The 15,477-nt window shown below is 44.0% G+C and overlaps 1 protein-coding gene across 1 annotated transcript in view; it reads left to right on the plus strand.

Annotated features, from left to right (window-relative positions):
* Gldc (glycine decarboxylase) overlaps positions 1-15,477 on the plus strand; it is a 112,003-nt gene that overhangs the window by 67,653 nt on the left and 28,873 nt on the right. The window contains exon 16 of the mRNA XM_045144434.1: positions 11,610-11,685. Coding sequence (XP_045000369.1) covers positions 11,610-11,685 — 76 coding nt within the window. The remainder of the gene's footprint in view (positions 1-11,609; positions 11,686-15,477) is intronic.

The raw sequence follows: 15,477 nt of genomic DNA on the forward strand, positions 1-15,477 counted from the left end.
TGTGAAGCCTAAGGACCCAGGTTTGATTGCCAGATGCACACGGTGGTACATGTGTCTGGAGTTCATTTGTAGTGGCTGAGACCCTGGCATGCCCATTCTCTCTCTCTCTGTGCCTCTTTCTCTCCCAAATAAATAAAATATTTTTTTTGAAAAATAATTCTTTCATCAGACTTGGGTGTGTAAGGGGACGACTTGATTGGTTCACAGGTTCAGGAGACCAACCCAAAGGCTAGCCCACCTAGGTAGTGTGCTAGATTGTGGGGACAGGAGAGGGTGCTGCAGCCACTGTGGATCAAACCAGATCACACAGGACTTCCATTCCTGCCGAGGTGGGATGACATTCTCTGGTTCCCTTTTGGGGCTCCTGTCCCTATCTAAAACTATCATCTAAAAGAAGTTAGCTTTCTTCCATGTCTCCATCAGTATAGCTCAAAGTCCAAGGTGGCCTCTACATAGCTGGAAAGTTAGTAATGGTTTGGAAGACCAAAGCCAAAGGGCCCAGGTTCTATTCCCCAGGACACACATATGTGTCTCTTTCTCTCAGAAAATTAAATAAATAACAAAAAAGAAATATATCTTTAAGAAAAAGAAATTTTAAAAAAGAATAAGAATCTAGCCAAGTGTGGTAGGGTTAATCTATAATGCCAGCACCCAGCACGCTTTTAGGCAGCACGATAATGTGTGAGGCCAGCCTGGGCTACATAGTGACGCCCTATCTCAAATACACAGGAATGAGGATGATGGTGGCTGCCACACACATACTGACTCCCAGAAGCAGGCTCTCGGTCCAATAGAACCACAGCAACGTGGATGGGTGCTACTTCAGTTCTGTCACCAACTTTAACAGGTCCCTTCCTTTCTTTTGCCCTAAATTTCTCCCTCTCCTTCCCATCCTCCAAGGTTTTATACAGTAGCCCAGGCTGGCCTAGAGCTCGCTATATATAGTCCAGGATAGCTCACACTCGTAGCAGTCCTTCTACCTCACCTGTTCCAGTGCTGGGATTATAGATTTGTACTACCATATATACCTAGCTTCTCCTCATTTTCTTCACCTGTAATATAAAAAACTTTGAGGAAGTGTTTTTCAAAAGCAAAGGTTCCTAGCAAAATCCCCTGGATAATTGTTAAAATCTCCTGGGCCGTTTTTGTCACACCAGGGGCTGGATGAAGAATCTTTATTTTAAATATCAAGCACGCGATTCAGAAACAGACACAGAGAGAGGTGAAGAGAGGCAAAGAGAGAGGAAAGAGGCAACCGTGATCAGAGTGTGAGGTGGCAACCTCGGGGTCTTCAGGAGAGGAGCCTGGGCTCTGCCCTCCGGTTCTCACCTCCGACTCTCACAGTGTGGGTCTCTGGGAGGGAGGCTCAGCAATGGTACTTGCTGGGTGCTGTTTAATAATGCAGAATTCCTGTTTCAAAGTAATGGAATCAACCCATTTTAAAAATTTAAAAATGATAATTTTTGTCTCAGAGGAATGACATCTTAATTATATATAGCCAGATCCTGCTTCCTTTGTAACAGCTCACACAGCAAAACAAGCACCTGTAAACCCTTTTTAAAGTAAGGCAAGACGGCAAATCACAGGACGGTACTTTTACTGCCCTCCCAAACACTCATCCCATAAATAAGAAGGAATGAATATCATAAAAGTCAGGCTTTATGTACCTTTGTTAAAACTTCATCAGTCAGCTTTTTAAAAAATTGTATTTATAACATGTTCAAAATGAAGAAATATCGCCCTCTAGTGATGGAATATGATCCCACCGGTGTCATTTGGGAAAATAATTTTTCAAGACTTCTAATTCTGTCATTAGCTCTGGCCTTGAGTTTCAGTCTCCGCCAAGATCCCAGAAGTCTAACCCCAGAAAAGGACATTTATCTCCTATTAAAGCAGTGTTTCTCAGTAGGAGGCTAGTCACCTGGTGACTCTGGAACATGCCTGAGACACAGATCACAGTCATAGACTGAAGTATATTCTCAGTGGGGAATGGCTTCGGAGAGGGAAGAGACTCAGGTTGGCGTGTTTTTAAGTCTCCCCAGGTGATTTCAGCTTTCAGCCAGGATCAAGAACCACAACCTGAGCTCCAGTGTACCTCATGCTCTTTGCTTGATCCTAATATTCTTACACCTGTGACTGTGTTTTGACTCTTAGTGTTTCCTTTTTTTGTTATCTCATGAAAGAGCATAATTTTTAGGAAGTAGCTTTAGCTGTATGTAACAATTCTAATTTTTTAAAATGCTGTTTATATTCTTTTCTCTTTTTAAATTTTATTTATGTATTTATTAGAGAGACAAAGAGGCAGAGAGAGAATGAGCATGCTAGGGCCTCTAGCCACTGCAAACAAACTCAGATGCACGTGCTCCCTTGTGCATCTGGCTTACCTGGGTACTAGGAAATTGAACATGGGTCCTTAGGCTTTTCAGGCAAGTGCCTTAACTGCTAAGCCATCTCTCCAGACCTATTTTTTTTCATTATTGGCAACTTCCATAATTATAGACAATGAACCATGGTAATCCCCACACACGCACTTTCCCCTTTGCAACTCTACTCTCCATCATATCCCCTTCGCCTCCCAATCAGGCTCTCTTTTATTTTAATGTTGTCATCTTTTCCTACTATGATGGTCTTGTGTAGATAGTGTTAGGCACTGTGAGGCCATTTTGTGTCTGGAAGAGTGCATTGTAGAGAGTTCTACCCTTTCTTTGGCTCTTACATTCTTTCTGCCACCTCTTCCTCAATGGACCCTGAGCCTTGGAAGGTGTGATAGAGATGTTTCAGTGCTGAGCACTCCTTTGTCACTTCTCAGGACCATGGTGGCTTCTGAGCCATCCCAAGGTCACCACCATCTGAAAAGAGAAGCTTTTCTAGCCAAAAGTGAAAGAAGCATTGACATATGGGTGTGATTATTAAGAGAAGTGCTTAGTGTGCAGTTTGGTTAGCATAATAAATACATTTAGCAAGAAATCAGCAGACATTACCTCCCTAGGGCTCACGGGTTTCCCCTGTCAGAGGTTTTCAGTATCAGGCATATATTTCCTCCCATGAACCGGGCCTCCAGTCCAATTAGAGCACGGTTTGTTTCCCCCATACCAGACATGCTACTATTGCACCCATTGGCCCATTTGGCCTGGCTGGCCAAATTTAAGGCTTGCAGTGTCCACTGTTGTTTATATTCTCTGCTGACTTCTCTCTCTCTCTCTCCCATGGAGCTGCATGCAGCATAGTTTTTTCCACCTTTCTGTCAGCTGGTCTACATGGAGTAGGTTTTCAACTCAGCTTTGCAGCCCAAGTATGTAAAATCTTCAGCAATAAGGTCTTACATATATTCCTGGTGGAAAACCAAGAACCTTGGCAATGGCCTGTAATGTTTTGGGGGGCATTAGGGACCTCCCTGGCCAATAACTCACTGGAAGGTATCCCATATCTGGCACTGAAAATTTTCAAGTAACAATCTATGGCTTCTGGGTGTGCCATTACCAAAAATGTAGGTTTCCATATGACTTATTCATACCCTATTAGATTTTGAGTAACTCCCCCCCACCCGAATCTTTTCCTTTACTCATTGTCTTCCTCTGACCTCACCTAGGCCTTTCCACCCTCCAGTAATCTGTTCTTCTACTTACATATATACAATGCCATCCCCATAAGTCCCCCTTCCTTCCTTTATAGCCCTGTTCTAGCTTACTGGCCTATGCTCCTGAGGTTGGTTGGTTGGGTTGTTTTTGTTTTATTGAGATAGGGTCACACTCTAGCCTAGTCTGACCTGGAATAGTCTCTCCAGCCCTTGACCATTTTTTAACTGAGTTGTCTGGAAGGGTGTTGTAGCTGGGAGTTATAAGAATTACTTGTGTATTGTATATATTAACCCCTTATTAGGTATATGCTTGGCAAATATTTTCTGCTAGCCCATGTATTATTTTCCTTACTTTGTTGATAGTATCATTTGACACACAATACTAAACCTTTTGCTTCATGTCATAAAGAATGTATACCTTGTCTGATATGATGTACCCATGGCCTTGCTCTGTAAACATTATGTTTTTGTCTACACGGATGGTCTTTTATCCATTGCTGTTATTGTGATCTACCATGGTGTAATTTCAACTGATTTTCTTTCTGTCTGTCTGTCTTTTTTTATTTATTTATTTTTTTTTTTTGGTGTTTTGAGATAGGGTCTCACTCTAGCCCAGGCTGACCTGGAATTCACTGTGTCGCCTCAGGGTGGCCTCGAGCTCATAGTGATCCTCCTATCTCTGCCTCCCAAGTGCTGGGATTAAAGGCATGCACCACCATGCCTGGCCCCTCAACTGATTTTCTTCCATGTTATCTGCCCTAACATGAGACTTGGGTGTTCAGAAAGGGAGGCTTTGTATTGGAAATTTGGTGCTATTGGCCCAGATACTAGTTGGCCCCATGCTGGCAACCATTGTCAAACTATCATTTGTTCCTAAACATGCTGTGTCCTTTGGACTTTCCCAGAAGCAGACAGGGAAACATACTTAAGTATAAGAAGTTTGTTTGGCATTTGGTCCCAGAAAGCACAGAGAGGAAGTTTGGAAGTGACTCAGCAGTGAGCAAAGCCAGAAAGTGTCACTTTATAAAGCAAGTTTTCACTGTCCCTGTGGGTTTTTAGAGTTCAGTCCCACTGGGGACACCATGAGAGCCTGGATGAACCATGCTACGTGGTTGTCCTAATGAGAAGCAACCAACTGGAGTATTTACCAACTTCTGTCTTTAGCTGGCTGAGGATTATCGTGGGAGTCTTAACTCCCTGGTACGCTGTATTTGTGACCTTTCCCTCCTCAGGCGGAACACATGACATGGATGCCTCAGTGTAGATACTTTCCTTGAGTATCAGACCCATCCCAGGAGAACTCCAGGGTGAGATAAAGGGCGGTGAGCAGCAGCATGATGCCTGCTGCAGCCTGGTTCCGGTAGGCACGGCCTTTTGCACGTAGATATGAAGTACTGCTGGGAGGCCAAGGAAAGACAGGGGAAGCTAATGTGTTTTGAGGGAAAGTGGAAACTTGAATGCCTCTGAATGGAGGAGTAGACCAATAAGTGGAGAGGATCTGGAAGCAGAGCCCTTTGAGATTATTTCCTAGTATAGCCATAATATGGTTCCATGGGAGCTTGAGGGACTGTTAATTTCAGTTTATTATTTATAGCATATCCTCCACTCCTGTGTTCAATGTTTTTTTTTTAAAAAAAACTTATTAATAGTTTTCATACATATACATAATGTATTTGATCATAATCCTCTCCCCTTACTTTCTTTTGCCCCTACCCCCTTTCCACTGAACCCTTTTCTTTCCATCCAACCCCTCTTCTGTTTTGATGTCTTTTCTTCCCCTTCTCCATCATCCATGACCACAAGTTGATCAGTCCAATATTATGCAGGTCGTGTGCAGTTAAAGACAGCTGTTGTGAGATTGTGAATGCACTGGCCACTGTGTCTGGAAGACAGCTTTCCAAAGCACTCTTCCCCATCCTTGGGCTCTTAAACATTCCACAGTGGGTCCTGAGCCATAGAGGGTATGACAGAGATATCTCAGTGCTGAACACTCAATTGTCACTTTTCTCCTGAAAAGAGAAGCTTGCTTTCTCAGGATCCTGCAATCAAAGCATGTGGTGTCTTCAGCAATAGTGTCTTACATGTAGTTGTGACGGGCAATCCAAAAGCCTTGGCAATAGCCTGTATTGTTTGGAGGCATTCAGGGACCTTCCTGATGAACAACTCACTGAGAAAGTATCTCACCTCAGGCACTGGGATTTTTGTTTAACAGCCTACGACTTCTGGCACAACATACCTACCCCAAAGGTACTTCTGTCTAAACTCTTTCTTCTAAAATTTACATGTTTTTTTAAAAAAAATAGCTAACAAAGAAGTAGGGTTCCATATGGCTTATTCATAACATTTTTAGGGTTTTTTTTTTAAATTTATTTATTATTTGTGAGCAGAGCGGGAGGAAATGGGCACACCAGGGCCTCTTGCCACTGCAAACGTGCTCCAAATGCATGCACCACTTGTGCATCTGGCTTTATGTGGCTACTGGAGATTCAAACCTGGGCCATCAGGCTTTGCAAGCAAGTGCCTTAACCGCTAAGCTATCTCTTCAGCCCACATCTTTAGTTTTTATTAACCCTCCTCTCACCCCTCCTTTTCTCCAGTCACCTCCCTTGACCCCACATAGACATTCCCATCCGCAGTATTGTTTTATTTATTCGTGTGTGTGTGTGTGTGTGCCACAGCACATGTGTGGAAGTCAGAGGACAGCTCAAGGTGGTCTCTTGTCACTGCAAACACACTACCAGATTGCAGACGAGCATTAGAGTAGCTGCTCCATGCCTCCGGGTTCTCCTGCTTCTCCCACCCGTTGTCGTAGACACTTTGGGATCACAGATTTAATGTGTGTAGCATCCACTTTTCTGTGGTTGTTGGAGAATTGAACCTGTACCAACAGACTTCACAATCAAGTGCCTCCAACCACTGAACAATCTCCCTAGTTCCTGTAACATTTTGTATATGTAGGAAACATATAGAACTATTTCTTCTTTAAAAATATCAGCTATGGGCTGGAGAGATGGCTTAGCGGTTAAGCGCTTGCCTGTGAAGCCTAAGGACCCCAGTTCGAGGCTCGGTTCCCCAGGTCCCACTTTAGCCAGATGCACAAGGGGGCGCACGCGTCTGGAGTTCGTTTGCAGAGGCTGGAAGCCCTGGCACGCCCATTCTCTCTCTCTCCCTCTATCTGTCTTTCTCTCTGTGTCTGTCGCTCTCAAATAAATAAATAAATTTTTAAAAAAATTAAAAAAAAAATATCAGCTATGGGGGCTAGAGAGATGGCCCAGCAGTTAAAGGTGCTTGCTTGCAAAGCCTGATAGCCTGGGTTCGATTCCCCAGTAGCCACATAAAGTCAAATGCACAAAGTGGTGTGTGCATCTAGAGTTTGTTTGCAATGGCAAGAGGCCCTGGTGCATCCATCTTTTCTCTCTCTACAGCCCCCTTTTGACTCTCTCCCTCTGTCTGCTTGCAAATAAAGAATAAATAAAAATATTTTTAAAAATGAAAGGAACAGTACAATAACCCATATCCAAATATTCCATACCAGCTCTCATCTGAGAAATTCCTATGATATCTGTAAAATTAGCCACATCTTCTTTATACACAAGTGTGTGTGTTTTTTTTTTAATGACTGCTCAAAGATTATGTGTACCATCACCCACAAATGCATGTGGTAACTTCAGAAATGTCTTCTGTATGAGATACAATTAATTTTATAATCATATTTTATCTTTTTATTCTGCTTGGGAAGTGCTATGTTTTCTCTTGTAAATCCTAGTGAGCCTTTTCTGCACCCACCATTGATAAGAGAGCAGGCCAGGCCCTTTCTTCATGGCAATTACACATAGCGTCTGTAGTCGTTTTTAAAATGTAATAGAAGGTCCCATGTGCTCCTTGTGTCATATTGCACTAAAAATTTGTTCTGAAAACTAAAACTTTAAAACCTTCTACATAAAACTAAATTGAATATGTCACAGCTATTTCTGAATCTCAATGGTTTTGTCTGTGTTTCCTCGCGTAGGCAAAGAGGAATTAACTTTTTAAAAAGTCATTAAGGGGTTGGAGAGATGGCTTAGCGGTTTAGGCGCTTGCCTGCGAAGCCTAAGGACTCAGGTTCCATTCCCCAGTACTCACATAAACCAGGTGCACAAGTGTGTTTGGAGTTTGTTTGCAGTGGCTAGAGGCCCTGGCGTGCCCATTCTCTCCCTCCCTCTCTCTCTCTCTCTCTCTCTCTCTCTCTCTCTCAATTAAATAAGTAAAATATTTTATTAAGTCATTGAGGTTCATTACATCCTTAAGCTCTCATTCCATTCCTAGGAAAAAGAATTTTTGTTTTTCAGTCGAAATCTGACCAGTAAGCATCAATGATTCTCCTGTCTTCACCCTCCTCAGCACTGGGGTTACAGGCATGGGTGCCCAGCCCTTGTGAGAGTGTTGGCACTCGAACTCAGGTCCTGATGCTTATGCAGTCAGCGCTCTAACCCATGGAGGCATCTTCCCAGCCCTAAGACGTTAGGGGAGGGGGGTTACTGTAGTTCAGTTTTTAAATTTAAAAGTCAAAAGAAAAAGACAGTTTAGCTCTTTTAAACTGTCACCCTATCTCTGCTATACTATCTAAAATGGTTTTAATTTGAATCTTTTTTCCTAAACTCACATTGTCTGCTGTGCTGTCGAGCACACCTGTAACCACAGACGGAGCCTGGGATTGCCTGGGTGAGAGTTGTCCACAGAACTCACTTCCACCCTGTGGGTTCTTGACCACTTGTTCTCGTTTCATCTCGCCTGTTGGATTTCTCATGTGTTCTTTGTAGAATAAGTCTGGATTTTAGAGGAAGTTGTCTGCTCGTTTTGTCTCGTTTTGTATTCAGTAGAAAAATGCACAGCCGTTCATGTCTCAGCACGGGTGACTGCCGAGCACAGGAGGGAGTTGTTTTCTGAGACAGTTAAGCTTGGCCTCCCCGGCACAGGGCTCTGAAATGCTGTTGCCTCCCTGCAGCTCTAGATCGCCACCACTTCATTTCAAATACATGCCACAAAACGACACTACCTTTGCTCTCACATGTAGTAGTTTTCTGATGGTCTTCCCTCTGGGTTTGTATGGATAAGCAGTTTTTATACTACTTTTCTACCAACAGGTGGCACTAATATTTCTCCTTATTTAATAAAATTCCCTAGTGGCAAGCCTCATGTAGCATTTGCCATGCTTGCGTTTTTTAAATATACCTGATTGTGAAGAGTAGGAACAGTATCTATGGAAGAATCCTTCCAGCATTGCTAGTCGTCAGCATCTTGCCTTCCTCACAGATTAGTGTCTCATAAGTCCAAGTAGTCTGTTTGATTCCTAGCCTGTGCCTTGACTGGCACTTCAATAAAACAAGAGAAACAGAGATTTTGGGCGTGGGGGGGACTCTAAGGGTCTGGGGAGAGGCTCGATTCCTCAGGTCCCATGTAAGCCAGATGCACAAGGGGGAGCATACATCTGGAGTTTGTTTGCAGTGGCTGGAGGCCCTGGCGCACCCATTCTCTATCTATCTGCCTTTTCTCTGTCTGTCGCTCTCAAATAAAGTAAACAAAAAATTTAAAAACAACCTTCTAGGGTAAATATGGAATATTTAAATTTTTATTAAATATTAAATTTTATAACTTTTTATTAAAATGTCTATAAATATTTAAATTTTACTTTTTTTTTGGCTTTTCAAGACAGGGTCTAGCTCAGGCTGACCTGGAATTCACTATGTGGTCTCAGGTTGGCCCTGAATTCATGGCGATCTCCTACCTCTGCCTCCCAAGTGCTGGGATTAAAGGCATGTGCCACCACACCCAGGTAAATTTTACATTTTTTAAGAAAATGTTTTTATTTATTTGACAGAGAAAGAGGGGGGAGAGAGAGAGAATGGGCATGCCAGGGCCTCCAGCCACTGCAAATGAACTCCAGACATGTATGCCCCCTTGTGCAGCTGGCTAATGTGCATCCTGGGGAATTGAACCTGGGTCCTTTGGCTTTGCAGGCAAATGCCTTAACCTCTAAGCCATCCCTCCAGCCCTAAATTTTATAGTTTTAAGTCCCTTACTGTAGGAAAAGGGATTCATTGTATATTAATTGCCTGGACTGAAAAGTGAAATTCCATTTTGAACAAATCTGCTGACCATCCAGTCACAGATCCTGCTCAGGGCTTACACTTTGAGATGAGACAGGCACACAGGTGTAAGCTTTGTGATAGCTCTCCTTGTTCAATACATGCTCAGGTTGGTCTCGTCAGCCAAGCATGCGGAGTAGAATGCTCTGAACGTCGCAGAGGCCAAGGGGCATTTATCCATCAGCCAGAAACCATGGTATACCACTTACATTCTCTGTATTCTTAGCATAGAAAATACAGTTATGAACAAAGTGCGTGAGATCTTTGCCTTCAGGGAGAGTCGCAGGCTTCAATACTGAAAAGAAGTCAGACATGCTAGAACCTAAGGAAACTGTCCAGCAAAAGGAACTTGGGGCAGAACCCCACTGAGGGAATGAGCTTGACATGTTTCAAGGTAGAAGGAAGGCCTGGGCAGCCAGAAGATGGTAAAAGGTTTAGAAAGGCCATAGGACTGCAGGCGATGTGTCCCTGGCAAAGAGCTGACTGGTGGCTTTGGGAAGGCTTTGCAGAGTTGGAAGTACTGAAGAGTGAGCAGAGCCTGGATGATCTGTACCCTCCGTGCCTCACCCCTCCTCACATGTGCCCGAGGACTGCTCAGCTCCGCGGAACAGATGAGGACACAGTGGCCGAGGCTCCATGTGACTAGGGCTGTTAGTGGTTTGCTGAGGCATGGCATTTTCGATTTCTGTCTTGAAATAGAAGGCAATGAAGTGCTAGCACTTGGGTTCCAGACGTCCTTGAGCAGTGCAGAGCCCCTGCGCTGACCCCCGAAGGAGCCGAGAGAGGCATGGCTGACTCACTGCGCAGATAAACTGCTGATGTTCTCCTGGGACATGAGGGTTGGTTTGTTTTGTTTTTCTGCGTTTAGCCAAACCTCCCAGTTCAGTGAGGGTCTGTGAAGGAAAATTAGCACCCCCTCCCTTCCCTCTCTGTCTCACATGTGGTACTGATAATCAAAGCTAGGAACGCACACATGCAGCACACATGCTTGTGCTCTGAGCTGCCTCTCCTTGCTCTCATGACTCTCAGTCCTTGGCGAGCACGTGTGCTCCAAGGAGCAGCTTTGGCCGGGCACACTCTGACCTGAGTCTCTTCATGTGCTAAATAGAGGTGAAAGCATACATCTCAAGAGAGGGGGAAAAAAAGAGGGGAGACGTTACATCATTGTGAATGACACCAAAAGACCTCTTCCTCACTTCCCTTCCCTCCCTGGATGGGATACTGAGGACATTAACTCATCTGCAGTTGACTCAACATTTGCTCACAGGAACCGTAGTCACTAAGAATGCTCTCAAGTGATGCCTGTGAGGGAGGCTGGGAAGAGTCTAGGAACCTCCAGTAGCCACGTATGGCCTGGGAAAGTTGACCAAAGACTGATGGGAATGGTGCCAGGCTCAGCAAACAAAGTTCCCTTAGGGATAGTCTGCCTTTGACTCAGTATTTGATAATATTGGGAAATTATTCTCGGTCTAATAATTGTGTTGCAGTGAAAGACACATGTTGGTTTGAACTAATAACACATGATGCCTCGGGCTTGTTTCATCATGATCTAGTAGAGCATGCAGGGGGTTAGTGAGGGACGTGCTCAGAAGCGAGATGGACCACAGACTAACCTTAGAAAGCTGGTGATAGGTACACAATGGTTCATTAGGTGTTCTCCCTGCTTAAGTGTGACTTTGAGAATCAAGTTTGTTCGGTGATGGTCTTTGGGGAGGAGTGAGTGAGCATTAGTGCCAGGATGTTGGCTTTGCTTTGTGCAGAAGTCCTATATGAGCTGGGACCATGATTGGGTAAGTGACCATGTTGCACGCACGGTTGATCATGTGGTCAGTGCCCCAGTGAGCACTAAATGAGTCAACGAAAGCCCAGAGCTCAGAGGCCTGATTGCTTTCTTCTTGTCTTTGCAGCGGAGCCCAGGGGGAGTATGCTGGACTGGCCACTATCCGAGCATACTTAAACCAGAAAGGAGAGAAGCAAAGAACGGTGAGGATGGAAGGGGGTCGCGTACTCACCACAGGGCAGCAGCAGGCTCAGCTTTGGGGGGATCCTCACTCCCAACCTGCTTAAAGTAGATGGGGAGCATGTAATAAAAAAAAAATTTCAGCCAGGCGTAATAGCACACACCTTTAATCCCAGCACTCAGGAGGCAGAGGTAGGGAAATCATTGTGAGTTCAAGGCCGCCCTGAGACTACACAGTGAATTCCAGGTCAGCCTGAGCTAGAGCGAGATCCTACCTCAAAAACAACAACCACAACAACAAAAAAAAAATCTGTGAGCTGACCTTATGGTGCTTGTCTCCAAGACATCACGTGTAACCATTTTGAAGGAAAACATTCTGAGATGAAAGGCTTGTGCACAAACACCAGCATGTAGGAGTCAGCAAGTTGGCGGTGGAAATGCTCTCTAGGGAGCCGCGGGAGGAGGGGTTGCCATTGCAGCCTCCATCCTGGCTTAGCCCTGGCCCTGGGCGTGGAAGAAAGGCTGAGGTTCGGTGTAACTCCTGCTGTGCCTAACATGGATTTGGTCATATGTTTGCTCAGAAGATAATGTATCAAATAAAGAAGTCCCCATTAGATGATTCCCGGCCCTAACAACAAAGACGATGGGAGCAAATTTAGTGTTTCTGTTTCTTTGTTTGATTTGGGCATGAATCAAGTCCCCAGAACCCACTTTGTCTTTGGGGAATTTTCTGGAGACCAACAGGTGTTACTTGGTTCCCATTAATTCCCAGAAAAGGAACTTTATGATCTAACACAGGTCTCAGGTTTTGATGAAAGGAGGCCTGTGTTCCAGTGTCCTTCATTTTGGTGGTCACTGTTATGTCCGTTTTTTTTTTTTTTTAATTGACAGCTTCTATAATTATAAACAATAAAACATGATAATTCCCTCCCCTCCCCACTTTCCCCTTGAAAAATCCATTCTCCATCATATCCCCTCCTTCTGTCCATTAGTCTCTCTTGTATTTTGAGGTCATCATTTGTTCCTTCTATTATGAGAGTCTTGTGAAGGTAGTGCTGGGCACTGTGAGGTCATGGATATCGAGCCCAATTTGTGTCTGAATGATTGCATTGCAAGCAGCCCTCCCCGTCCTTCAGTTCTTACATTCTTTGCTCCATCTCTTCCTCAATGGACCGTGAGCCTTACAAGATGTGATAGAGATGCTTCAGTGCTGAACACTACTCCGGCACATCTTCTCAGCACTATGGTGCCTTTTGGGTTATCCCAATTGTCAACATCATGTGAAAAGAAGCTTCTCTAACCAAAAGTGAGAGTAGCATTAATATATGAGTATGAACATTGAGTAAAGTGCTCACAGGGCAGTTTGGTGAGCATAATATATGCATTGAGCCAGACAAGAGCAGGCATTACACTCCTAATGCTCATGACCTTCCTCACCATAGGCTTTTGATTAGGTTTTCAGTATCAGGCATAGAGCAAGTCTCCGTTCCAATTAGAGAGCAATTGGTTTCCTCCATAAGGTAGAATCCAGGCCCAAAGAAGGCCAAACACCCTGGCCATCCCAGGAGATTTCCAGAAAAGGCTGCCTGGTGATTCTGGGCTGCCCAAGTAAGAATCTGAGGTCACTTCTGACTTTATTAAAGCTGAATGATTGTTTATGGATAGTCACCTGGGCTTTGCAGTGAGGAATTCGGAAACTGTTTCACTTCCACCTTGAAAGAAGGAAGATTATCTCCTTCCTTGCCTATCCATCCATGTCTTCTTAAGTCTTTGTCTCACTCTGGTCCAGGCTGACCTGGAATTAACTCTGTCGTCTCAGGGTGGCCTTGAACTCATGGCAATCCTCCTACCTCAGCCTCCCGAGTGCTGGGAATAAAGGCATGCACCACCACGCCTGGCTTAGAATTGATTTTTAAAGTATCTTTGGAAAACAAGCCACTAATGAATTCAGTAAGTTGTTGAATCCTGGCCACACACAGGGAGTGTGCTGTAGCCAGACAGATCTGGTGATGGAAAAGAAAGATACAGAACCCAATACTCTAACATGCGCTTGTTCACTCAGATTTTCTCATGATTTTGAATTCTTAAATTTCTTAAAGAAGGGTCACTTGGAGTTCTGAGTGCTCTTGAGGTCTTAGAGGTTCATCAGTTTCCTGGAATCAGAAAGGAACTTTGGAGTTCTATATATGTTCAGTACTCTTTCTTGGTGTTCCTTCAGGGTTTCCAAATACTATCAGCCTTGAAACTTGTCATTGCCTTGCTTACCATAGGTGTCCAGTGATCCTTGGGACCCAGGAAAGGGAACAGGTCTTCCTGTGTGACCATCCACATTGTGCTGCCACTGCCTGACAGGTCGCCAAGATCCATGTTGTTTGTGGAAAGTCTGGGACTAAGTAATGAGGAAGGGCCAGCTGTAATCCAGGTTCTTTCTACTCTGTGATGCTTCCCAGCCTGTTATATTTTCCCAGCTTCCTAGTCTGACACCAGACTGTGCAGACCCAGGAATTAGTGACCAAGCCAGAGAAATCAAAGTGAATTAGAGAAAATTTGATTTGGCCTGGGCAGCAGTCTTCTATACTAACTGTTGTTGGCTCCCATTCTCACCCTCTGAGTAGGAGGATTGCCATGAGTTCAAGGCCACCCTGAGATGACAGAGTTAATTCCAGGTCAGCCTGGACCAGAGTGAGACAAAGACTTAAGAAGACATGGATGGATAGGCAAGGAAGGAGATAATCTTCCTTCTTTCAAGGTGGAAGTGAAACAGTTTCCGAATTCCTCACTGCAAAGCCCCATCTCTCTCTGCCTGCTTTGGCATGATGTCTGTCCTGGAACTGTTGTACACGCTGCTATCACAGTGTTGTGAGAGGTCCTTCATTCCCAAGGGCAAAGACAAGCAAGATTCTGCACCTCGGGGACAGTGAGGAGAAGGGAGAGGTAGGGACAACCACCCAGCCACTAAGCTTGTAGACATACAAGTCACATATGCCTGGAAATGGTGTCTCTTTGGACCAGTGGTTTTAATTAAATCTTAATTTTTTCAAGAAGAAGAAAATGACCTGTTATCCAAATAGTCAGGGAGGCTGTTCTGGAAGTGATGTCTGAGGCAGCTGTTCCCACACAATAGGCGCTAATGGAACTCAGTAAAATGTATCCTTCTCGTTTGAAAACAAGTTGGGGAAATCATGTGCTTAGAACTGCCTGGGTTCCTGCTGGTTTCTCCCTTCAAGCTGTTTTTTGGAAGTTGTTTTCACATTTGCTTTTAGGTTAAGTGTCAGAGAATCCTAAAATAGAATGCCTGAGTTCTTGATTTACCAGTTTAATTTCGGAAAATGGCAAATTTATCTAAGAAGAACTTATATAGCCGTCACTGTTTGTCAGACACGTTCTTAAATACTTTACAAACACTATCTCCCTTGCTAGTCAAATGTTAACTTGAGTTTGCTAACCACAAAGCAAGTTTGGTACAGAAAGGGAAAACATTTACCTCTGCACAAACATCTAATGTCTATATGTATATATGTATATGTGTGTGTGTGTGTGTGTGTGTGTGTGTGTGTATATATATATATATATATATATATATATATATATATATATATATAATGTGTATGTATGTGTGTATGTGTGTGTGTGTGTGTGTGTGTGTATTGTGAACAAGAATCTTTTCTTCTGAACTGTCTGAAGCAAATAGTACCCTTGAGTCATTGGATTTTCACATGTGGAAAAACAGGCCTCACTTGCACAGAGAGGCCCCCACCCTTGATCCTCACTCACTCAGGAAGGTCTCAGAGGACAGTATCTGCTGTCTATGCCAG

The sequence above is a fragment of the Jaculus jaculus genome, chromosome 1 (genome assembly GCF_020740685.1).
Source record: "Jaculus jaculus isolate mJacJac1 chromosome 1, mJacJac1.mat.Y.cur, whole genome shotgun sequence".
Lineage (NCBI taxonomy): Eukaryota > Metazoa > Chordata > Mammalia > Rodentia > Dipodidae > Jaculus > Jaculus jaculus.